The following is a 26,422-nucleotide window of genomic DNA, read 5'->3' as shown; positions in this document are numbered from 1 at the left end:
AAGAAAAAATATTACCCCCCAAAATATGTTTAAGTTATCTTGGGCCTCCCGAGTGGCACAGCAGTCTAAGACACTGCATCGCTTTCACGCCCTGACCTTAGAGAGCCTTTTTATGTCTCTAGTTGGTTTGGTCAGGGTGTGATTTGGGCTGGGCATTCTATGTTTTGTTTTCTATGTTTCTTTATTTCTATGTTTTGGCCGGGTATGGTTCTCAATCAGGGACAGCTGTCTATCGTTGTCTCTGATTGGGAATCATACTTAGGTAGCCCTTTTTCCCTCCTTTCAGTGTGGGTAGTTAACTTTGTTTGTGGCACTAATGCCCTGTAAGCTTCACGGTTGTTTCTTTCGTTTGTTGTTTTGTTGGCGACATTTTAAATAAAAAGGAAAATGTACGCTCAGAAGCAGCGCGGCTTGGTGGGTCATGTTTCTCAGCAGTTGGATTAATCGACTGATGTCAGTGAGGAAGCCCAGGTTACTGCGTTTGTGCGATACATTGACATTTCGTAAATTAATGAGCACATTCTGTTCTGCAAGAAGCTAATGGGGAGAACTACAGGTGAGGATGTGTTTCCCGTTATTGAAAGCTTTTTCTCAGAGCACAATCTGTATTGGAAATCCTGTATTCATGTGCACACGGATCATGCGCGCACGGATCATGCTGCACCAATGCCTAGGAGAGTGAAATGATTAATTGTCCACATAAAGAAGATAAATCCCACTGTATCAATGACAGAGAGGCATTGGCCAGCAAGAAAATTTGTCTTGAGTTACATGTTTTGAATGACAGCCTGGTTATACTACAGCCTGGTTCTACTACACTACAGCCTGGTTCTACTACAAGACACCTGATGCTTCTACTCAGATGCTCATCAAGAGCACAACCAAACAATCAACCAACCAACCAATCAACCAACCAATCATATCCCCACCTGGTGCAGTCTCTCCTGGGCTATGGGAAGTGCAGACGTGACTTCGGTCCAAGTTTGCTCCAGCTGCGCTAGCTGTCTGCGCAGCCCCGGTGCATCAGCCTCTTTCAGCTGCAGTAGCAATGTGCCCGCCCTGAGCGCAGAGGCCTTTTCAGCGGACCTGGTTTCCAGCTCCACTGAAAACTCCTGTCAAAGAACTAAACGTCAAATCGAACAGCTCCCATACCGGAAATTTCAAACAAAATTCACACATTCAGTTTGCAATTCGAACATTTTCCATGGCATGTGAACTGACTTGATGTTTCCAACACATTTGTAATGTATTTAAGAACCAAAAATTCACTCCAAACTAGCTTTCAGGTGTTTGTGAAAGAAAAGACAGATGGACTGCTACAATTAAATGTGTTTTACAATAAAAGTTGTTATTCTGTGTATCCATACATTTTTCTTACATGTACATTTCCGGTAGGGTCTGGATGACACTGTCTGTCATGTAACATGAATTCCGATTATTTACTACATTGAGCTCCAAATCGTGTCATCTGAAGTTTTTTCCCTAACAATTTTACCAGTAGTTGGATGAGGTAAGTACGAGTGTGCTCCTCGTTTTGAGGTGTGGCGTCGGGCAGACTTCTCCATGTCTTCAGGCGTTCTTTAGCACTGCCCATCCATCCAGTGAGCGACACAGAGTCGTTGTGGAACCTACAAGAGGGAAAACAGGGTTCGATGTGTCCTTATGCAGAGCAGTCCACATTTATAGTGCCTTCAGAAAGTAATCACACACCCTTGACTTTCCCCCCATTTTGTTGTGTTACAAAGTGGGATTAAAATGGATATAATTGTCATTTTTTGGTAAAATATCTACACAAAATACTATTTTTGTTTTAATGAATGGAAAATAACTCACTAATATATCTTCATTAGATAAGTATTCAACCCCGAGTCAATACATGTTAGAATCACCTTTGGCAGCACTTACAGCTGTGCGTCTTTCTGGGGAAGTCTACAAGAGCTTTGCACACCGCATCACACACACACCCCAATTGATTAATGGACTGCTGAATGTATCTTTTTTTATCTTGCTTTGTTTGCTCTTTTCAGTATTATGTCTATCTCTGATAAGCTACCCAGGAAAGTGCTGAAAATAGCCCATATTAATATATGTAGCCTTCGAAATAAGGTTCATGAAATCAATAACTTGCTAACATCAGATAACATTCATATATTAGCCATTTCTGAGACTCACTTAGATAATTCATTTGATGATACAGCAGTAGCAATACAAGTATATAACATCTATAGAAGATACAGAAATGCTTATGGGGGAGGTGTTGCTGTATATATTCAGAGCCATATCCCTGTAATGCTTGGAAAAGATCTTATGTCAAGTGTTATTGAAGTGTTGTGGTTGCAGGTTCACTTGACACATCTAAAGCCTATTCTTTTGGGGTGTTGCTATAGGCCAAGTGCTAACAGTCAGTATCTAAATAATATGTGTGAAATGCATGATAGTGTATGTGATGTAAACAGAGAGGTCTACTTTCTTGGGGACCTGAATATTGATAGGTTTTCATCAAGCTGTCCAAGAGGAAGCTTCTTACTGTAATCGGTGCCTGTAATCTGGTTCAGGTTATGAATCAACATACGAGTGTGTTTACTACCACTACAGGAACAAGATCATCCACATGTATCGATTACATTTCTACTAATATTGTAGAACTTTGCTCTAAAGCTGTATCCGTACCCATTGGATGCGGTGATCACAATATAGCGTCAAAATCCAGGAAACCCAAAGTTCCAACAGCTGGTCCTAAAATAGTGTATAAGAGATCATACAAAATATTTTGCTCTGACTCTTATGTGGATGATGTTAAAAATATTTGTTGGTCTGATGTGATTAATGAGGGGCATCAATGCATTTATGAAATTGCTTCTTCCAATTATTGATAAACATGCACCTGTTAAGAAACGGACTGTTAGAATTGTTGAGGCTCCATGGTTTGATGAGGAATTGAAAAACTGTATGGTTGAAAGAGATGGGGCAAAAGGAGTGGCCAATAAGTCTGGCTGTACATCTGACTGGCTTACTTACTGCAAATAGAGAAATTATGTGACTAAACTCAACAACAAAAAAGAAGAAACTGTATTATGAAGCCAAGGTCAATGATATAAAGAATGATGGAAAACACACTTTAGTACTTTAAATGAAATTATGGGCAGAAAGACAAATTCAACTCCATCTTTCAATCGAATCAGATGGCTTATTTATCACAAAACCATTTTATGTTGCCAATTATTTTAATTATTATTTCATTGGCAAAGTGGGCAAACTTAGGCAAGAAATGCCAACAACAAACAGTGAGCAAATGTATTCATGCATAAAAAAAAATAATATTGAAAGAAAAGCATTGCAAGTTTGAATTTTGTAAAGTTAGTGTGGGAGAGGTGGGAAAATTATTGTTATCGATCAATAATGACAAACCTCCTGCAATTGACAACATAGATGGAAAGCTACTGAGGATGGTAGCTGACTCTATATTCTTCCCTCAGGTCTGGAGGGAAGCCAAAGTAATTATGCTACCCAAGAGTGGTAAAGCGGCCTTTACTGGTTCTAACAGCAGACCTATAAGCTTGCTGCCAGCTCTTAGAAAACTGTTGCAAAAAATTATGTTTGGCCAAATACAATGCTATTTCTCTGTAAACAAATTAACAACAGACTTTCAGCATGCTTACAGAGAAGGGCACTCAACATGTACTATACTGACACAAATGACTGATGACTGGTTGAAAGAAATTGATAATAAGACTGTGGGAGCTGTACTGTTAGATTTCAGTGCAGCCTTTGATATTATTTACCATAACCTGTTGTTGAAAAAACGTATGTGTTATGGCTTTTCAACCTCTTCCATATTGTCGATTCAGAGCCATCTATCTAATAGAACTCAAAGGGTTTTATTTAATGGAAGCTTCTATAATGTCAAACATGTAAAGTGTAGTGTACCACAGGGCAGCTCTCTAGGCCCTCTACTCGTTTCTATTTTTATCAATGACCTGCCACTGGTATTAAACAAAGCATGTGTGTCCATGTATGCTGATGATTCAACCATATACGCATAAGCAACCACAGCTAATGAAGTCACTGAAACCCTTAAAGAGTTGCAGTCTGTTTTGGAATGGGTGGCAAGTAATAAACTGGTCCTAACCATCTCTAAAACTAAGAGCATTGTATTTGGTACAAACCATTCCTTAAGTTCTAGACCTCAGCTGCATCTGGTAATGAATGGTGTGGCTGTTGAACAAGTTGAGGAGACTAAATTACTTGGCGTTACCTTATATTGTAAACTGTTATGGACAAAACATATAGATTCAATGGTTGTAAAGATGGGGAGAGGTTTGGTCGTAATAAAGAGATGCTCTGCTTTTTTGACACCACACTCCAAAAAACAAGTTCTGCAGGCTCTAGTTTAGTCTAATCTTGATTATTGTCCAGTCGTGTGGCCGAGTGCTGCAAGGAAAGACCTAGTTAAGCTGCAGCTGGCCCAGAACAGAGCGGAACGTTTTGCTCTTAATTGTAATCAGAGGGCTGATATAAATACTATGCATGCCAATCTCTCTTGGCTAAGAGTTTAGGAGAGACTGACTGCATCACTTCTTCTTTACATAAGAAACATTAATGTGTTGAAAATCCCAAATTGTTTGCATAGTCAACTTACACACAGCTCTGACACACACACTTATCCCACCAGACATGCCACCAGGTGTCTTCTCACAGTCCCCAAATCCAGAACAAATTCAAGAAAGCGTACAGTATTACAGTATATAGAGCCCTTATTGCATGGAACTTCCTTCCATCTCATATTGCTCAAATAAACCTGTTTTCAAAAAACAGATAAAGTAACACCTCACGGCACAATGCCTCTCCCCTATTTGACCTAGATAGTTTGTGTGTATGCATTGATATGTAGGCTGTGTGTGCCTTTGAAAAAAATGTATGTAGTTCTGTCCTTGAGCTGTTCTTGTCTATTGATGTTCTGTATTATGTTTCATGTTTTGTGTGGACCCCAGGAAGAGTAGTTGCTGCTTTTGCAACAGCTACATGGGGAACCTAATAAATATTCCAAATACACCTGGATTGTACAATATTTTCCCATGAAGCTTTAAAAAAATCTGTCAAGTTGGTTGTTGATCATTGCTAAACAGTCATTCTCAAGTCTTGCCATAGATTTTCAAGATTATTTAAGTCAAAACTGTAACTAGGCCACTCAGTAACATTCAATGTCTCCTTGGTAATAAACTGCACTGTATATTTGGCATTGGTTATTGTCCTACTGACAGGTGAATTTGTCTCCCAGTGTCTTTTGGAAAGCAGACTGAACCAGTTTTTCCTCTAGGATTTTACCAAGGCTTAGCTCTATTCCATTTCTTAAAAACTGCAACAGGATGCATGTTTTGGAACATTTTTCTTCTGTACAGGTTTCCTTCTTTACTCTCTGTCATTTAGGTTAATATTGTGGAGTATCTACAATGTTGAGAATCCATCCTCAGTTTTCTCCTATCACAGCCATTCAACTCACCATTGGCCTCATTGTGAAATCCCTGAGCGGTTTCCTTCCTCTCTGGCAACTGATTTAGGAAGGACGCCTGTATCTTTGTAGTGAGTGAGTATATTGATACACCTCTCAATGTGTAATTAATAACTGTACCATGCTCAAAGTGATATTCAATGTCTGCTTTTTTTACCCATCTACCAATTCTTTGCGAACCATAGGATAAACTCCCTGGTCTTTGTGGTTGAATATGTGCTTGAAATTCAATGCTCGACTGAGGGACCTTACAGATAAGTGTACAGTCGTGGCCAAAAGTTTTGAGAATGACACAAATATTAATTTTCACAAAGTCTGCTGCCTCAGTTTGTATGATGGCAATTTGCATATACTCCATAATGTTATGAAGAGTGATCAGATTAATTGCAAAGTCCTTCTTTGCCATGCAAATGAACTGAATCCCCAAAAAACATTTCCACTCTATTTCAGCCCTGCAACAAAAGGACCAGCTGACATCATGTCAGTGATTCTCTAGTCAACACAGGTGTGAGTGTTGACGAGGATAAGGCTGGAGATCACTCTGTCATGCTGATTGAGTTCGAATAACAGACTGGAAGCTTCAACGGGAGGGTGGTGCTTCGGATCATTGCTCTGTCAATCATGATTAACTGCAAGGAAACATGTGCTGTCATTGCTTTGCACAAAAAGGGCTTCACAGGCAAGGATATTGCTGCCAGTAAGATTGCACCTGAATCAACCATTTATCGGATCATCAAGAACTTCAATGATAGCGGTTCAATTGTTGTGAAGAAGGCTTCAGGGTGCCCAAGAAGGTCCAGCAAATGCCAGGACCGTCTCCTAAAGTTGATTCATCTGCGGGATCGGGGCACCACCAGTACAGAGCTTGCTCAGGAATGGCAGCAGGCAGGTGTGAGTGAATCTGCACGCACAGTGAGGCGAAGACTTTTGGAGGATGGCCTGGTGTCAAGAAGGGCAGCAAAGAAGCCACTGATATTCTGCAAAAGGTACAGGGATTGGACTGCTGAGGAATGGGGTAAAGTCATTTTCTCTGATGAATCCCCTTTCCGATTGTTTGGGGCATCCGGAAAAAAGCTTGTCCGGAGAAGACAAGGTGAGCGCTACCATCAGTCCTGTGTCATGCCAACAGTAAAGCATCCTGAGACCATTCATGTGTGGGGTTGCTTCTCAGCCAAGGGAGTGGGCTCACTCACACTTTTGCCTAAGAACACAGCCATGAATAAAGAATGGTACCAACACATCTTCCGAGAGCAACTTCTCCCAACCATCCAGGAACAGTTTGGTGACGAACAATGCCTTTTCCAGCATGATGGAGCACCTTGCCAGAAGGCAAAAGTGATAACTAAGTGGCTCGGGGAACAAAACATCAATATTTTGGGTCCATGGCCAGGAAACTGCCCAGACCTTAATCCCATTGAGAACTTGTGGTCAATCCTCAAGAGGCGGGTGGACAAACAAAAACACACAAATTCTGACAAACTCCAAGCATTGATTATACAAGAATGGGCTGCCATCAGTCAGGATGTGGCCCAGATGTTAATTGACAGCATGCCAGGGCGGATTGCAGAGGTCTTGAAAAAGAAGGGTCAACACTGCAAATATTGACTCTGCATCAACATCATGTAATTGTCAATAAAAGCCTTTGACACTTATGAAATGCTTGTAATTAAACTTCAGTATTCCATAGTAACATCTGACAAAAATATCTAAAGACAATGAAGCAGTAAACGTTTTGAAAATTAATATTTGTGTCATTCTCAAAACTTTTGGCCACGACTGTATGTGTTGGGTACAGAGATGGGGTAGTCATTTAAAGTAATGTTAAACACTATTATTGCACACATAGTCCATGCAACTTATACATTTTAACTGAAGACTTTTCAGCTTTTCATTTTTTATTAATTTGTAAACATTTCTAAAAACAATTTAACTTTGACATTATGGGATATTGTGTGTAGGCTAGTGACACAAAATCTCCATTTAATCCATTTTTAATTCAGGCTGTAACACAACAACATTTGGAAAAAGTCAAGGGGTGTGAATACTTTCTGAAGGCACTGTACGTGTTCCCACAGCTATGTTGTGTGTGTATGTCCCTGTCCATTTCCCGAAAACCCTGTCTGTGTGTGCCCACCTGGTCCAGTTGTCCCTTATGTCACGGCTGCGTTGGCTCTCCTGCTCTGCCTTGCTGCGGACAGCCCGCCAGCGCAGCTCCAGGACGCCTCCTGTGCCGCCGACCCCGGTACTGCATCCCCAGGCCTGCAGAGCCTTCCCCTGGTCCAGGACCGAGCCCAGGGCAGGCCTGCACTCCTCCAACAGGGCCAGCACTTGCTAATGGGGGGAGAAAGGGGAAGGAGAGAGAAAGAGAAGGGGGTTAAATAGGGGTGGGATAGGGTGAAAATGTGAAATAATAAAAATTGAGAAGGGAATGTGTTTGGAATAAGAGAGAAGAAAAAAGAGGTAGGGCCAGAAGAAAGGGCATGAAAAGAAATGTAGGGATCAAATAATTATTGTGGGATGTGGGGAGAGGAAAAGGGAATGAGGCGGGGATGGAAAAGGGAGAGGAGGGGACGGAAAAGGGAGAGGAGGGGAAGACAGGAACAGAGAATGAAAGTGAGAGGAGGAAGGGGATGTTTGCAAGGGTTACAGAAAGAGAGAGAAATGTGAAAAGAAGTGTGATAAGGAACAAGGCGAAAGGAGCGAAAAAAATGCATAGAGAGTGAGAATGGAATCATCACCACCCGAATCCTCACCTGAAACCATGCCCACCCCCACACCAGTGCCTATGAGTCCCAAATGGCCTCCTATTCCCTACATAGTACACTACTTTTGACTTGAGCCCTATGGGCTTGTTTAAAAGTAGTGCACTATATAAGGAATAGGGGCCCATTTTGATCGTAAACAGCATCTCATTCAGTTATTATGGCCAGATAGGGGAAGGCATAAATCTATTAAGGAGATTTGATGAAAAGAAGCATGTGTACTCTACCCCTCCACACACACGTGCACACACATGTGCACACACACACACATTCCACTCAAGTCGGTCCGTCCGAGAGATGAGAAATAGGATTCTGTAATTGTAAAAGGGAGGGGGAAGTCAGCTAGTTATAGGGAGGGAATCCGAAATGGAACACTGCGTTCTACTCTCCGATAATGGCCATCCGTATTCCTCCAAGTAATTTGATTTTGGAATGAAGCGATGCCACAACAAATAACTCTCCTTTTTTTCACCCATTACTCTCTGTCCACCTCTCTCTCTCCTTCTGTCTTTCCATCTCTCTTTCTCTCCATCTTTCTTGTGCCAGGTGCCCATGAATCCCTCATTCACTGAAGGGCTTGGTTCACATCCAGCTCTCTCTGTATGGCTCTGTCCCGATTGGCCCCCTATTCCCTACATAGTGGACTGCTTTTGACAAGAGTCCTATGAGGGGAATATGGTCCCATTTGGGAGGCAGCCTGTGGCAGGTCCTACATTGTTGTTGGTTACTGGAATTAGACAACAGGTGGTTTCATCCCAGTACGCGAAGGATGCATCGCTCATGTGGACATAAGACACCTGTTGCTTATGACTTATGCTCATGATATACAGTATCTTCCAGTGATACAAATTAAGAATAAGGGATACACTGGTTACGTAGTGCAAACTAATTCTTAGTGGGCAAATGTTGCTCAATTGGGTATGTGAGGAGAAGAAAGGGGGTGGACAGAAGGATATATGGGACAGTGAACGAGAGAGGGATGAGGAGGTGATAGGGACGGCAAGGAAGACTGAGATGGTCAATGCAATGAGAAAAAGAAGAGAAAAGAGCATGCAGAGAGTCAGACACAAAGGGAGCAGAGAGACAGGCAAAGAGAGCAGAGAGACAGACACAAAGATAGCAGAGAGACAGACACAAAGGGAGCAGAGAGACAGGCAAAGAGAGCAGAGAGCCAGACACAAAGGGAACAGAGAGACAGGCAAAGAGAGCAGAGAGACAGACACAAAGATAGCAGAGAGACAGACACAAAGGGAGCAGAGACAGACACAAAGGGAGCAGAGTGACAGACACAAAGGGAGCAGAGAGACAGACAAAGATAGCAGAGAGACAGACACAAAGGGAACAGAGAGACAGACACAAAGAGAGCAGAGAGACATACACAAAGAGAGCAAGATAAGGAAAGAAGGAAGAGTAGTAGAGAGAAGAGGAGGAGAGGGAGGTTTGGATACCTGACAGGTGTCCAGTCTTTCCTGTAGCAGCCCCTCTTCTTCCACCACGGGACCCTCGCAGGGGACGAGGGCTTCAAGCTTCTCCAGCAGCCGGCCCAGCTGAACACAGCCCTCCTCCCACTGTGTCCAGACCTACACACACATGCATACACAGTGTGTATGTGTGTATGTGTGTGTGTCTGTTTATAAGAGAGTGTATGTGTTTAATTATGTGGGTCTTTCATGTGTGTGCGTGTACCTGCAGCCTTCTGTGCATGGTGGCTCCCTGCTCCAGAGCCTGTTGCTGCAGAGTGTTGACCTGTTGCTCCAGCCGGACCTGTTCATCCTCCTGACCAACCAGCCCCCCCTGTGGCTTACACTGGAACAGCCACTGCACCAACGCCAGCTGGGACTCCATAACCTGGTACAACTTCTGTTCAGCCATCGCCAAACACACACACACACACACACACACACACACACACACACACACACACACACACACACAGACAGACACACACACAGACAGACACAAAATAATCAATTGAAACCCAGTTGCTAAATTGACAAAATCACATGGCAATTGGTCAGAGGTTTACATGGAGATGATCCCAAACGTTCATTTAAACTTGGATTCAACTGCTTTCCGAGTGGGAAGACACTGTCCTCTACAGTTGTTCTTCCTTTCCATCAGCTCCCATGCCAAGTCGAATGTGCATAAAATGACTTGACATAACACTCTCTTTTCCTCAGCATATGCTTACCTTGTGCCTGCTGAGCAGAGTCTGCAGCTGGGTGCGGCCGTGCGGTGGGTGGTCCTGACTGTCTGCCAGACGCTCTCTGCCTAGCTCCACCAGACTGGCCAAACCCTGCAGCAGGGCCTGGGACACCCGCTGTAGCTCCACTGCATCCCCGGGACACCGACCAACGACATACTGCAGAGACACACCATCGTTACTGACCTACAGTAGACATCTAGAGTAAAAGACGGGATTACGTGGGAATATACTGACAAAGGGGCACACACACACACACACAGAGACACACAAACACACACAAACATTCACTAGCCCTATGATTAACACACTAAATGTTGTACCTCCAGCATGGGGACATCCTTGATGTGTGTGAATGGGTCACTCTGTCCACGTTCAAAATCATCATAAACGCACACGTGGCTCTCCTGTTGCTCCGTCCCTGCCTGCATGCAGCGCACAGTGTGAAAAGAGACAGACATTGACAAGTCCTGGTTAAGCAGTAAGGCACGAGAGCCCGTTGCATATCGTAAAGAACACAAGGATATCTGTTCTAGCTAATGGTTGCAAGGTGGTTGTGGGCTGGTTTGTGAGGTGATTATGAAGTGCTGGGTGGCAGGTAAACCAGCGGTTAAGAGCGTTGGGCCAGTAACTGAAAGGTAGCTGGTTTGAATCCCTGAGCCGACTAGCTGAAAAATCTTTCAACGTGCCCTTGAGCAAAGCACTTAATCCTAATTGCTCCTGTAAGTATGGATAATAATGTGCTTGTAGGGCAGTCAGGTCACACCAGTTCCACTGCGGTATTAGACATTTGTCCAGGATGTATGCATGCAATTTTAATACTGTCCACAAGGGGCAACACAAGTGCCTATTACTATCTAGCAGTCTCATGGCTTGCTAGGGTGTTGTGGATGGGGATTGAAGAAGGGCTTAAACCATGAACTACGGCTCAAGGTTCAAGTTCAATCCCATTGCTAGGCACTCATTTTTAATTGTTCTGTTTTAACCACTCAGAATGAATTCCTATACTTAACTCTCATGTTTTTTCTGTTCGAACCGTATCCCAAACCATAGGTGATTGCAAAGTGGTTGTGGGTTGGTTGTGATGTTATTGTGAAGTTGCTGTGAGGTGGTTTGTGGGGTGGTTTGTGTGGAGCCACTGACCTGATTGTGGCCCAGTTCTGTGTGTAGCCGGCTCAGTGAGGAGGTAAGGGCTGACTGGGCTGTTTGAAAACAACCCTGAAGACAGGTCACACACTGGGCTGTGGTCTCTGGTGCTTCAGACAACTGGTCTGGGTTGATGCCTGACCTTAAATGGTTAATCTCGTCACTCAAGGCCGGCAGCTCCACCGAGAGGCACTGTGAGAAACGCACGCACGCACGCACGCACACACACACACACACACACACACACACACACACACACACACACACACACACACACACACACACACACACACACACACACACACACACACGCACGCACACGCACGCACGCACGCACGCACGCACGCACGCACGCACGCACGCACGCACAGTTCATTTGCACAGGTTCAGAGATTTTGTCATCGGAAAATATTATTGTTATTGCAGTTTAGCTAATTTGATAGTGAGTGATTAAAAAACCCCAGTGTGACATTTCCATGGTGCAAAACAGCACAGATTAAACCTGGCACCATTTTTTTTTTTTTATCTGGCAAAGTTTACTTGTTCAACAATGTGTGTTATTAGGTGGAAACTATATATACATCAACATAATAATATGAATAATCACCTCATTATTTCTCACATTGTTGAAAAAAAGTTCAATCACAGATCGGTGCTCTTTTGCACAATGAAAATGTCACCGCCAGTGTGCAATATATGCTACCTATTTCCAGAGATCTGTAAATGTAAATCAGCAGTTTGTAGGTACTGTACCTCCATCTGTAGCAGTCTTAGTTGACTGTCCTCCACGGTGGTAATAGAGGGACTGAGCAACAGGCCAGTGAGTGTTTCCAGAGAACGCTCCGCTCCACACAGAGCTGTGTAGAGCTCTCTATCCAACATGGGATTGCCACCTTCCTTTGAATTGGCAGAGGAAAGGCCACTTGCTCTGTGTCTGAGTTGTCTAAGGCTTGCAGCACACACCTCTATCTCTCTCAGACCACCAAAGCCACCGCCGGTCCCCTCTGCCCTTGACCCTGTAGCCTACACAACCACATTGAGAACACCATCAACACAATATAATGGCTTGAAGACAGCCGCCCTTAAAATCCTGTACCTCTGCAAAATTTTGACCCAGGTCTGCTGAGTACTTGAATCAGGGAGGTGTGACAGTGTGAACTGACCGCATGTAGATCCTCCTCCTGAATATTCCTCAAGGTGTTGAGTTTCTCAGACAGCCGAGTGTGAAGGAGGTCCCATCTTCCGTCCTATGAAAAATAAAAGTAAAACGTTTGTGCAGGTAATTGTGTGTGTGTACGTGTGTGCATATGTGGTTCACGGGTGTGGTACTCTTACCAGGTCTTCCTGGGGGTCTCTGGGTGTATTGGCAACTGTCCCAATTTCCTTGGTTACTGACCCAGTCATCTTGGTTACTGGCCCAGTCATCTTTGTTACAGAAGTAGTCTCAGGTACTGATTGTATCTCTTTGGTTACTGACCCAGTCATCTTGGTTACTGGCCCAGTCATCTTTGTTACAGAAGTAGTCTCAGGTACTGATTGTATCTCTTTGGTTACTGACCCAGTCATCTTGGTTACTGGCCCAGTCATCTTTGTTACAGAAGTAGTCTCAGGTACTGATTGTATCTCTTTGGTTACTGATCCAATCTTCACAGGTACTTCTCCAGTTTCTTTGGTTGCCAAGACACTTTTTACAGATGCTGGTCTAGTCTCCATGGTCACTGAACTAGTTTCAGGTAATGAGACAGTTGCCTTGGTTACTAATTCAGACTTCTCGGTTACTGACAAAGTCTCCTTGTTAATGTTCTTACTGACTGATTCTGTCGGCTTGTTTTCTGATATAGTGGTCTTGGAGATGGGTCTCCACTGAGCTGGTAATGACAGGGTGTCTGCAGGTGCTCGGTCTGTTTTTTCAGGTGTTGGTTGGATCTTCTCAGATATTAAACCAGAATTACTGTCTTCTGGGTCTACACAAGACTCTGGGGTGTCCAACTCCTGAACAAAGAGGATTGGAATGAATCAAACCCAACCCCAATAGAATGGTATGGAATCTGACATGCAACTACTTCTTTACTCAATGATCTGGTAACACTTTACATTTATAATCCATTAATAGATCATTATTAAGGCATGTATTAATGATTTGCTGAACACTTGTAAATCATTATTACGACTTCATTTACCACTAGTATATAAGGTATTTGTAAACGGTTAACACTGTTTAACAATGCTCATTAATACATCATGGATAATGAATTTGTTAATGATCTGTAAATTATTTCTAAACCATAATTATAAAATGTATAAAAAACTACATATGTTTATGTCAGTGAGCAATTTACATATTATGAAGTCATAAACTATCACTTATTACTTCTGCCTTTATTCATGATCGATATGTTAATGTCTTAAGAACCACATCATGTACAAATTATTAGTAAACTTGTTTGCAGTACCCAATCTAAAGTTGCAGCCATTTATCCAAAATTATTCATGAAGGTTGAAATTATTATAAATCTTATCACGAATTTCCCCTTCATAATATCAGCCTGGCCATCCCATCATTAAAAAACTCTGTGACAATGTCATGAGGGGCATTATTAAAACTAATTTGACAGCGATTAGATCACCTTCAACCAATCAGAAGATGACCTAATCCAAAATGCGGCGTTTGGCCCCGTGGATTTTTACCCACCCATCATTTTTGAGAGGATGCTGATTGGATAGTAATGGGAATATTATTTGTGATTCCAGGCTATGGCTCAGATAAGTTTAAAAACATAAATAAGTACACAGCAGACAGGGGGTTGAAGAAAAGTTTCTATTTTTTTGACATACAGTCAGAATGTCCAATAGATCACACCTGTACAATGTCTGCATTGTTGACTGGCTAGATGGTACTGAAGCTAGCTGCCTAGCTGCGGGCTAGCTATCTGTCATTAGCTGATCCACATCTGATCGGTACGCTCAGATGAAAGCAGACGTCCGCACCATGTTTTCTATTTTAATACCCTTTTCTCTGATATGCACCCTTGCATTTTAGCATAGCAATACATAGTAGCACATAGTGTCAACCTAAACATAATAACCATAGCAACCATGACAGCACTCTCACAACAATAACAATGGCACTCTGATTGGCTAAGAGGATGTAGCTGGTCCAGCACTGGCTAAAATCAGACCCGATGCATGCTCTTGCATCCCTATGACCCGATGGCCATTTCCTTCAGTGTCGCTAGAGGTGGATTTACAGCAGTGTGTTCATGGAGTGCGTGGGTAAAAGTGAGTAATGGTTGTTCTTGTTATGGCTGAGATGTGTGAGTGTTTACTATTACTGTTAGTAGTAGTTGCTATTATTATTCCCTGTAATGTTATTACTGAGTTATTTACAGTGGGGCAAAAAAGTATTTAGTCAGCCACCAATTGTGCAAGTTCTCCCACTTAAAAAGATGAGAGAGGCCTGTAATTTTCATCATATGTACACTTCAACTATGACAGACAAAATGAGAAAAAAAATCCAGAAAATCACATTGTAGGATTTTTAATGAATTTATTTGCAAATTATGGTGGAAAATAAGTATTTGGTCACCTACAAACAAGCAAGATTTCTGGCTCTCACAGACCTGTAACTTCTTCTTTAAGAGGCTCCTCTGTCCTCCACTCGTTATCTGTATTAATGGCACCTGTTTGAACTTGTTATCAGTATAAAAGACACCTGTCCACAACCTCAAACAGTCACACTCCAAACTCTACTATGGCCAAGACCAAAGAGCTGTCAAAGGACACCAGAAACAAAATTGTAGACCTGCACCAGGCTGGGACGACTGAATCTGCAATAGGTAAGTAGCTTGGTTTGAAGAAATCAACTGTGGGAGCAATTATTAGGAAATGGAAGACATACAAGACCACTGATAATCTCCCTCGATCTGGGGCTCCACGCAAGATCTCACCCCGTGGGGTCAAAATTATCACAAGAACGGTGAGCAAAAATCCCAGAACCACACGGGGGGACCTAGTGAATGACCTGCAGAGAGCTGGGACCAAAGTAACAAAGCCTACCATCAGCAAGGGCATTGAAGATGAAACGTGGCTGGGTCTTTCAGCATGACAATGACCCCAAACACACCGCCCGGGCAACGAAGGAGTGGCTTCGTAAGAAGCATTTCAAGGTCCTGGAGTGGCCTAGCCAGTCTCCAGATCTCAACCCCATAGAAAATCTTTGGAGGGAGTTGAAAGTCTGTGTTGCCCAGCAACAGCCTCAACACATCACTGCTCTAGAGGAGATCTGCATGGAGGAATGGGCCAAAATACCAGCAACAGTGTGTGAAAACCTTGTGAAGACTTACAGAAAACGTTTGACCTCTGTCATTGCCAACAAAAGGTATATCTCAAAGTATTGAGAAACTTTTGTTATTGACCAAATACTTATTTTCCACCATAATTTGCAAATAAATTCATTAAAAATCCTACAATGTGATTTTCTGGATTTTTTTTTCTCATTTTGTCTGTCATAGTTGAAGTGTGAAGTATGATGAAATTACAGGCCTCTCTCATCTTTTTAAGTGGGAGAACTTGCACAATTGGTGGCTGACTAAATACTTTTTTTGCCCCACTGTATGCTGCATGTTCATGTAAAATTTTTATGTATACATTTATACAGTCCTTTTCTATACAGTCCTTTGTTATATTTAGCATTCTCTCTCCTTGAGCTATTGTGGTCATTACCCTATTCACTACTTTGCACTGTTCATATTATTCCATGTATAGTTAATTTAGTATTTGTCTTTCTCTGTACTTGCAGATCATTTCCATACCTTGCTTGGCAATAAAGTTTCCTGTGTGTGTTAACTCTCTATGAGGTTGCCTTATTCCTCTGACCGGGAAAGGTTTTCAGTGAGTCACAGAACAGTCAAATGGGAGGGTATTCCATCACAGTAATGTACAATGATACCGGTGCATAATTTTCTGTCTTCATTTTTCACTTCACTGCTACCTATGAATCTGCCAGCTAGCAGCGACCTAGATAACTTACAACATTAGTTAGCCACACTGTAGCTTTTTGCTAATTTGTCATTTGCAAGCTAGCTGTTTGTCAATAAATTGTCAACTTCTCTCCAACCTCATGTGTGTTAGTTATGTAATTAAAAGGTATCTGACCAATTTAAGACTTGGTGAAAAGTGTCACACTTTAGATTAGATACTGAAAAATTTCGCCCAATGTTCGATAGGTCTGGTGGATCAATGCGTCAAAAGTGTCATTCATTAACCCAATAGAAAGATAGGAGAAAAGTCCTTGTCCAATAGAAAAAGTACCAACCCATAGCCCTGGCCTTATTTATAATAAATCACCTCCCTCTAAACTTCCCTGCAAACACCACTGTCTTGTGTACCTCTAATTCAGAGCCACACCTTGCAGCAATGTGATTTGCTAAGATCCAATCATTACAAATATTTATTTTATTTAGTTGACTCCCCACTCCACACTGCCCTTTCCCACCTGGACAAAAAAAAGCAACAAATTGTTTATAAAACGATACATTATTTATATACCTATTATGAAGATATAGTGGCCACTTTAGATTCTGTACTGCAAATGTGTTTACTAATCATTTATAAATGGGTTGTTAAAGGGACATTGCACTTTCAAATCAAAGTTTGACAGACTTTTCCAGATTGTTATCTACACAACCAATGTTGTGGGACATGGTTTCATCTTGACATTAGTACACTTTTGAGATCAGAAAACATTTGACAAACTTTCATTTATACGTGAAATGCCCCTTTACGGATAATATGAATCATGCAGGGAAGACTAGAATATGTTCCAGGATTCTTCCAATGGCATTGAGGAATACTCCACATCAGTCACTGGCTTCATCAATAAGTGCATCGATGACGTCGTCCCCACAGTGTACATACCCCAACCAGAAGCCATGGATTACAGGCAACACCGCACTGAGCTAAAGGGTAGAACTGCCGCTTTCAAGGAGCGGGACTCTAACCCGGACGCTTATAAGAAATGCCGCTATGCCCTCCGATGAACCATCAAACAGGCAACGTGTCAATACAGGACTAAGATTGAATCCTACTACACCAACTCTGATGCTCATCGGATGTGGCGGGCTTGCAAACTATTACAGACTAAAAAGGGAAGCACAGCCGCGAGCTGCCCAATGACACGAGCCAATCAGACGAGATAAATGTCTTCTATGCTCGCGTCGAGGCAAGCAACACTGAAGCATGCATGAGATCACCAGCTGTTCTGGATGACTGTGAGATAACGCTCCCGGTAGCCAATGTGAGCAAGACCTTTAAACAGGTCAACATTCACTAGGCTGCAGGGCCAGACGGATTACCAGGACATATACTCCGAGCGTCGACTGACCAACTGGCAAGTGTCTTCACTGACATTTTCAACCTGTCCCTGACCGAGTCCATAATGCCAACATGTTTCAAGCAGACCACCATAGTCCCTGTGCTCAAGAACACCAACGTAACCTGCCTAATTGACCACCAACTCATAGCGCTCACGTCTGTAGCCATGAAGGGCTTTGAAAGGCTGATCATGGCTCACAACACCATTATCCAAGAAACCGTAGACCCACTCCAATTCGCATACCGCCCCAACATATCCAGAGGACTCTTTATTGCACTCCACACTGCCCTTTCCCACCTGGACAAAAGGAACACCTACGTGTGTTACGGTAGTCCTCCTCCTCTTCAACCGAAGAGGAGGAGTAGTGATTGAACCAAGGCGCAGCTTTGTGAAATGACATGATTTAATAAAGACACGACCAAACAACTAAGACAGAAAACGAACTAGACTTGAATTAACTAACAAAATAACAAAACGAATGTGTAAACAAACCTAGACATACGAACTTACAATAAAACACGAAGAACGCACGAACAGGGAAAAATAGACTACACAAAAATGACGATGTACAAACATACCGAACAGTCCCGTATGGTGCGACAAACACTGAAACAGGAGACAACCACCCACAACGAACACTGTGAAACAACCTACCTAAATATGACTCTCAATTAGAGGAACGCCAAACACCTGCCTCTAATTGAGAGCCATACCAGGCAACCCTTAAACCAACATAGAAACAGACAACATAGAATGCCCACCCAAACTCACGTCCTGACCAACTAACACATACAACAAACTAACAGAAATAGGTCAGGAACGTGACAACGTGAGAATGCTATTCATTGACTACAGCTCAGCGTTCAACACCATAGTGCCCTCAACGCTCATCACTAAGCTAAGGACCCTGGGACTAAACACCTGCCTCTGCAACTGGATCCTGGACTTCCTGATAAAACCTGGGGGTGGCCTAAGGGTAGGTAACAACACATCTGCCACGCTGATCCTCAACACGGGAGCCCCTCAGGGGTATGTGCTTAGTCCTTCCTGTACTCCCTGTTCACCCATGAATGCATGGCAAAGCACGACTCCAACACCATCAGTAAGTTTTACGACTACACAACAGTGGTAGGCCTGATCGCCGACAACGATGAGACAGCCTATAGGGAGGAGGTCAGAGACCTCGCAGTGTGGTGCCAGGATAACAACCTCTCCCTCAATGTGATCAAGACAAAGGAGATGATTGTGGACTACAGGAAAAGGAGGGCCGATCACACCCCCATTCCCATCTACAGGGCTGTAGTGGAGCAGGTTGAGGGCTTCCAGTTCCTTGATGTCCACATCACCAATGAACTATCATGATCCAAACAAAGATTTGGCATGGGTCTTCAGATCCTTAAACAGTTCTACAGCTGCACCATCCAGAGCATCCTGAAGGTGTTTGCATCACTGCTTGGTATGGCAACAGCTCGGCCTCCGAACGCAAGGCACTACAGAGGGTAGTGTATACGGCCCCGTACATCAGTGGAGCCAAGCTTCCTGCCATCCAGGACCTCTATACCAGGCGGTGTCAGAGGAAGGCCCTAGAATTTGCCAAAGACTCCAGCTACCCTAGACTTCTCTCTGCTACAACACTGCAAGCGGTACAGGAGCGCCAAGTCTAGTTAACAGCTTCTACCCCCAAGCCATAAGACTCCTGAACAGCTAATCAAATGGCTGCCCGGACTATTTGCATTTTTACTTCCGTTTATCTTAAAGTTTTTACAAGCACTTATTTTTCTTAAAACTGCATTGTTGGATAAGGGCTTGTAAGTAAGCATTTTACTGTAAGGTCTACATCTGTTGTATTCGGCGCATGTGACAAATAAAATGTTATTTGATGAACAAAGGCATTCAAGTCATTGGCAGATAATTTACAACTTCTTTATAGGCATGTTTATGAACAGCTTACTATGTCTAATAAAGTATACTGAACACAAATATAAATGCAACATTCAACAATTTCAAATATTTTTCAGAGTTACAGTTAATATAAGGAAATCAGTCAATTGAAAATAAATTATTAGTCCCCAATCTATGGATTTTAACATGACCTCGGTAGGAGTGCAGCCATGGGTGGGCCTTGGAGGGCATAGGCCCAACCACTGGGGAGCCAGGCCCAGCCAATCAGAATGAGTTTTTCCGCACAAAGGGGCTTTATTACAGACAAAAATACTTCTCCGTTTCATCAGCTGTCCGGTCTCAGATGATCCAGCAGGTGAGGAAGCTGGATATGGAGGTCCTGGGCTGGCGTGGTTACACGTGGTCTGCGGTTGGACGTAATGCCAAATTCTCTAAAACGACTTGGAGGTGGCTTATGGTGGATAAATTAACATTACATTCGCTGGCAACAGTTCTGGTGGACATTCTTGCAGTCAGCAGGCCAATTGCATGTCAGCATGCCTGAAAACCTGAGACATCTGGGGCATTGTGTTGTGTGACACAATGCCCCAGAGTGGCCTTTTATTGTCCCCAGCACAACGTGCACCTGTTTAATGATCATGCTGTTTAATCAGCTTCTTGATATGCCACACCTGTCAAGTGGATGAATTATTTTGGCAAAGGAGAAATGCTTTGCCAAAACAGATTTGTCCACAAAATTTGAGAGAAATATGTTTTTGTGCTTATGGAACATTTCTAGGTTATTTTATTTCAGCTCATGAAACATGGGACCAACACTTTACATGTTGCGTTTATATTTTTGTTCAGTATAATTATAATGATTTACATTCATGTGCAGTAAATCATTAATACATGCCTTATGAATTATATATTAATGGCTTTCAAATGAAAGTTATTATAAAGTGTTACCCTCTGAACTCCACAGAGAGAGAGAGGGAGAAAAAGACAGAGAGAGAGCAACTGTTAAACCTTTAGTGACTGCTAATAAGGAAAAACTACCACGTGTAGAGGACTTACTATAAACGTCTGCTTACCTTAGTGACAGCGGCGGTGTGGGCTTCAGACATAGCGTCACTATCCTGGAGCCATTGGGTGGTTGTAGCCACTGATTCTGCCAGCTCCTGGTGGCTAAGAGTCTCGTCTGGGTCCTAACACACACACACACACACACACACACACACACACACACACACACACACACACACACACACACACACACACACACACACACACACACACACACACACACACACACACACACACACACACACACACACACACACACACACACACACACACACACACACACACACACACGTTATGGGTGTGTTATGGGTGTGTGTGGCAGATAGGGCTCTTGAATGGCAGCTGCCTCTGACAGTGTCCAAGGGATGTCGAGGTAGGACTATAATCAGTAACAGTATAACATGTTAAACTTAAACCCTGTTATAAGGCCCACATTTTTTTAATTATATATTTTTATTTCACCTTTATTTAACCAGGTAAGCCAGTTGAGAACAAGTTCTCATTTACAACTGCAACATGGCCAAGATAAAGCAAAGCAGTGTGACACAAACATCAACACAGAATTACACATGGAATAAACAAACGTATAGTCAATAACACAATAGAAAAGTCTATATACAGTGTGTGCAAATGAAGTAAGATTAGGGAGGTAAGGCAATAAATAGGCCGTAGTGGAGAAATAATTACAATTTTGCAAATAAACCATGGAGTGATAGATGTGCAGAAGATGAATGTGCAAGTAGAGATACTGGGGTGCAAAGGAGCAAAATATATATATATAAATAAATGAAATAACAATATGGGGATGGGGTAATTGGATGGGTTATTTACAGATGGGCTACGTACAGGTGCAATGATCTGTAAGCTGATGCTTAAAGTTAGTGAGGGAGATATGAGTCTCCAGCTTCAGGGATTTTTGCAATTCGTTCAGTCATTGGTAGCAGAGAACTGGAAGGAAAGGCGGCCAAAGTAGGAATTGGCTTTGGGGTTGACCAGTGAAATATACCTGCTGGAGCCCATGCTACGGTTGGGTGCTGCTATGGTGACCAGTGAGCTGAGATAAGACGGGGCTTTACCTAGCAAGGACTTATAGATGACCTGGAGCCAGTGGGTTTGGCGACGAATATGAAGTGAGGGCCAGCCAACGAGAGCATACAGGTCGCAGTGGTGGGTAAAATATGGGGCTTTGGTGACGAAACGGATGGCACTGTGATAGACTGCGTCCAATTTGCTGAGTAGAGTGTTGGAGGCTATTTTGTAAATGACATCGCCGAAGTCAAGGATCGGCAGGATAGTCAGTTTTACGAGGGTATGTTTGGCAGCATGAGTGAAGGATGCTTATTGCGAAATAGGAAGCCGATTCTAGATGTAATTTTGGATTAGAGATGCTTAATATGAGTCTGGAAGGAGGGTTTACAGTCTAACCAGACAGCTAGGTATTTGTAGTTGTCCACATATTTTAAGTCAGAACCGTCCAGAGTAGTGATGCTAGGAGGGCGGGCAGATGCGGGCAGCGATCAGTTGAAGAGCATGCATTTAGTTTTACTTGCATTTAAGAGCAGTTGGAGGCCACGGAAGGAGAGTTGTATGGCATTGAAGCTCGTCTGGAGGTTAGTTAACACAGTGTCCAAAGAAGGGCCAGAAGTATACAGAATGATGTTGTCTGCGTAGAGGTGGATCAGAGAATCACCAGCCGCAAGAGCGACATCATTGATGCATACAGAGAAAAGAGTCGGCCCGAGAATTGAACCCTGTGGCACCCCCATAGAGACTGCCAGAGGTCCGGACAACAGGCTCTCCGATTTGACACAATGAACTCTATCTGAGAAGTAGTTGGTGAACCAGGCGAGGCAGTCATTTGAGAAACCAAGGCTGTTGAGTCTGCCGATAGGAATGCGGTGATTGACAGAGTCGAAAGCCTTGGCCAGGTCGATGAATACGCTTGCACAGTACTGTCTTTTGTTGATGGCGATTATGATATTGTTTAGGACCTTGAGCGTGGCTGAGGTACACCCATGACCAGCTCGGAAACCAGATTGCATAGCGGAGAAGGTACGGTGGGATTCGAAATGGTCGGTGATCTGTTTGTTAACTTGGCTTTCGAAGACCTTAGAAAGGCAGGGTAGGATAGATATAGGTCTGTAACAGTTTGGGTCTAGAGTGTCTCCCCCTTTGAAGAGGGGGATGACCGCGGCAGCTTTCCAATCTTTGGGGATCTCAGATGATACGAAAGAGAGGTTGAACAGGCTAGTAATAGGGGTTGCAACAATTCCGGCAGATCAATTTAGAAAGAGAGGGTCCAGATTGTCTAGCCCAGCTGATTTGTAGAGGTCCAGATTTTGAAGCTCTTTCAGAACATCAGCTATCTGGATTTGGGTGAAGGAGAAATGGGGGAGGCTTGGGCAAGTTGCTGTGGGGGGTGCAGAGTTGTTGGCCCAGGGTAGGGGTAGCCAGGTGGAAAGCAAGGCCAGCCGTAGAAAAATGCTTATTGAAATTCTCGACAATCGTAGATTTATCGGTGGTGACAGTGTTTCCTAGCCTCAGTGCAGTGGGCAGCTGGGAGGAGGTGCTCTTATTCTCAATTGACTATACAGTGTCCTAGAACTTCTTGGAGTTTGTGCTACAGGATGCACATTTCTGTTTGAAAAAGCTAGCCTTTGCTTTCCTAACCGCCTGTGTATACTGGTTCCTAACTTCCCTGAAATGTTGCATATCGCGGGGGCTATTCAATGCTAATGCAGTATGCCACAGGATGTTTTTGTGCTGATCAAGGGCAGTCAGGTCTGGAGTGAACCAAGGGCTATATCTGTTCCGAGTTCTACATTTTTGAATGGGGCATGCTTATTTAAGATGGTGAGGAAAGCACTTTTAAAGAGTAACCAGGCATCCTCTACTGATGGAATGAGGTCATTATATTTCCAGGATACCTGGGCCAGGTTGATTAGAAAGGCCTGCTCGCTGAAGTGTTTTAAACTATCATTGCAATGACATCAGAGGAAAACATTCAATAACTTCAAAAAATATTCAATACTGCAAAGTAAGACGATCATGAAACGAAACTATGACACGGTTAAAGAGGAAAGGGAAATGCAGCTGCATGCCCACACGGAATACCATTCAAAGAAAAGAGGGAGCTGTAGGTGACCACTGCAGGAGACTCTTGACGTAACTTCAAAGGACGTGTGTTGCTATGAACACCGTACAATAAGTCAGGAAATTGGAGGAATAAGTCAGAAATTGTATGAAGTAGTGTACTTCCTGTTTTCTCGAGGCGTAGAACTATCCCACTCTATGTGCAACAACCACATTACGACCACTAACTTTAAATGTTAGCCCTTAGCCCTAACCCCACTCTTTATTGTAATATTTTGATCAAGTCCCAAAATAGAGCTGGCAAATAAATGAGGAGTCAATTAAATTGGAGCAGAGGCAGGATTAAAATAATAATTTGTGGCTGTAGCCAACGAACTAGAATGGGCCAAAGATATATCTTGTGTTTTAGGTTTTTGTTCTATTTTATCTTTACCTCAGGAAAACTGCATGTGAGTGTGTCAGAGGATGATGAGTGATGATCTTCATCCTCGTATTCCTCCTCTTCCTCAGAGAGGCATGCTTCTGAGGCATCCTCCTTCACAACAGGGTTAGGAAAGGGTTAACATTGGCTGTTAGTTACATGTTAGAGAAGTGGTCATCAAGTCGGGTCCTTTGTTCCAGCTCAGCACTGAAACCCCACATACTTAATAGTTAGTTGATTAGCTCATTTAGGTATGTTGAAATGCTGGACTGGATCAAAAGACTGCACACCCTGTAGCTCTCCAAGACCATGAGAACCACTGTGTTAAGAGTGCCCGCAAATTGTTATTCAAATAGTCAAACTCATGTCACTTCTAACATCAGAGTGCTTCTGAAATGGCATAGTATTCCCTACATAGTGCACTAGGGTAACATTGTGTACGTAAAATTAATATTTTGGTTGACCATGCAAGTTTGTACCTGATGTCTGGTGATCCGCGGTGGACGCGTATTCCGTTGATGTGTGCTTAAGATAAGGGCACTGGGTTCTGTTGTCACACACACATTGCATGATGGGATGACCCCCTCAGCCTCCCTTACTTCACACGTGTTGCCCTGTGGATACAGAGGAGATTAGAGAGGTTAAAGGTCGAAATCATGCTTTTCATCAAATTAGACGATATTTGGATGAAACCAAATCAAAGTAGGATGACCAAAGTATGAAAAATTACTGTTGCTGGTACATCGATAAAGTTCGATCATAAAATCAAATCAAATGGCATTTGTCACATGCGCCGAATACAACAGGTGTAGACTTTACTGTGAAATACTTACTTACAAGCCCTTTTCCAACAATGCCGAGTTCAAAAGTAAGAACATTTGCAAATAAAAATAGAAAACAGTAACAGTACTGAGTCAATGTGAAGGGGTACGAGGTAGTTGAGCTAATATGTAGGTAGGGGTAAAAGTGACTAGGCTATCAGGATAGATAATAAACAGAATAGCAGCAGCACATGTGGAGAGTGTGAAAGTGTATGTTTGTGTGTGTGGCGTCAATATGCATGTGTGTTTTGTGAGCGTATATGGTGTGTGTGTGTTGGAGTGTAAGTAGTTGTGAGTGTGTGAGTATAGTCCAGTGAGTGTGCATAGAGTCAGTGTAAGAGAGTCAGTGCAAAACAGGTTCAATTTAATAGTCCGGGTAGTCATTTGATTAACTGTTCAGCAGTCATATAGCTTGGGGGAAGAAGACTTAGCATTCCGGTAACGCTTGCCGTGCAATAGCAGGGTGATCTGGTGGCGCAGCTAGCACTGCGATGCAGTGCCCTAGACCACTGCGCCACCAGAGTCTCTGGGTTCACGCCCAGGCTGGGCTGGGTTCGCGCCCAGGCTCTGTCGCAGCCGGCCGCAACCGGGAGATCCGTGGGGCGACGCACAATTGGCATAGCGTCGTCCGGGTTAGGGAGGGTTTGGCCGGTAGGGAGGGTTTGGCCGGTAGGGATATCCTTGTCTCAGTATGTAAAAATGTAATAAAAATGTATGCACTCTACTGTAAGTCGCTCTGGATAAGAGCGTCTGCTCTTGGCCGGTAGGGATATCCTTGTCTCAGTATGTAAAAATGTAATAAAATGTATGCACTCTACTGTAAGTCGCTCTGGATAAGAGCGTCTGCTAAATGACTAAAATGTAAATGTAACAGTCTATGGCTTGGGTGGCTGGGGTATTCAACAATTTCACCAGCCTTCTGCTGACACTGCCTGATATAGAGGTCCTGGATGGCAGGGTGCTCGGCCTCAGTGATGTACCGCACCACCCTCTGTAGCGCCTGGCGATCGAATGCGCTGCAGTTTCAAAACCAAGCTTTGATGTAGCCAGCATCACAGATGTGTTGTTACCTACCCTCACCAACAGGGGGTGGCCAGTCAGAAAGTCCAGGATCCAGTTGCAGAGGG

The 26,422-nt window shown here is 43.2% G+C and overlaps 1 protein-coding gene across 3 annotated transcripts in view; it reads right to left on the bottom strand.

The window, feature by feature from the left end:
• The window catches only part of syne2a (spectrin repeat containing, nuclear envelope 2a), a 209,188-nt gene that overhangs the window by 73,641 nt on the left and 109,125 nt on the right, over positions 1–26,422 (bottom strand). For all 3 annotated transcript variants that reach the window (XM_071370396.1, XM_071370394.1, XM_071370395.1), the window contains exons 63-76: positions 24,954–25,088; positions 24,487–24,588; positions 20,969–21,082; positions 12,956–13,612; positions 12,784–12,867; positions 12,374–12,643; positions 11,618–11,812; positions 10,798–10,899; positions 10,463–10,633; positions 9,958–10,131; positions 9,720–9,851; positions 7,644–7,840; positions 1,496–1,628; positions 930–1,112 (exon numbers count right to left, since the gene is read on the bottom strand). In XM_071370396.1, coding sequence (XP_071226497.1) covers positions 930–1,112; positions 1,496–1,628; positions 7,644–7,840; positions 9,720–9,851; positions 9,958–10,131; positions 10,463–10,633; positions 10,798–10,899; positions 11,618–11,812; positions 12,374–12,643; positions 12,784–12,867; positions 12,956–13,612; positions 20,969–21,082; positions 24,487–24,588; positions 24,954–25,088 — 2,649 coding nt within the window. The remainder of the gene's footprint in view (positions 1–929; positions 1,113–1,495; positions 1,629–7,643; positions 7,841–9,719; positions 9,852–9,957; positions 10,132–10,462; positions 10,634–10,797; positions 10,900–11,617; positions 11,813–12,373; positions 12,644–12,783; positions 12,868–12,955; positions 13,613–20,968; positions 21,083–24,486; positions 24,589–24,953; positions 25,089–26,422) is intronic.

The sequence above is a fragment of the Salvelinus alpinus genome, chromosome 27, assembly GCF_045679555.1.
Source record: "Salvelinus alpinus chromosome 27, SLU_Salpinus.1, whole genome shotgun sequence".
Taxonomy (NCBI): domain Eukaryota; kingdom Metazoa; phylum Chordata; class Actinopteri; order Salmoniformes; family Salmonidae; genus Salvelinus; species Salvelinus alpinus.
The sequence above is the reverse complement of the archived record's forward strand: the minus strand, read 5'-3'. Positions and strand labels throughout refer to the sequence as shown.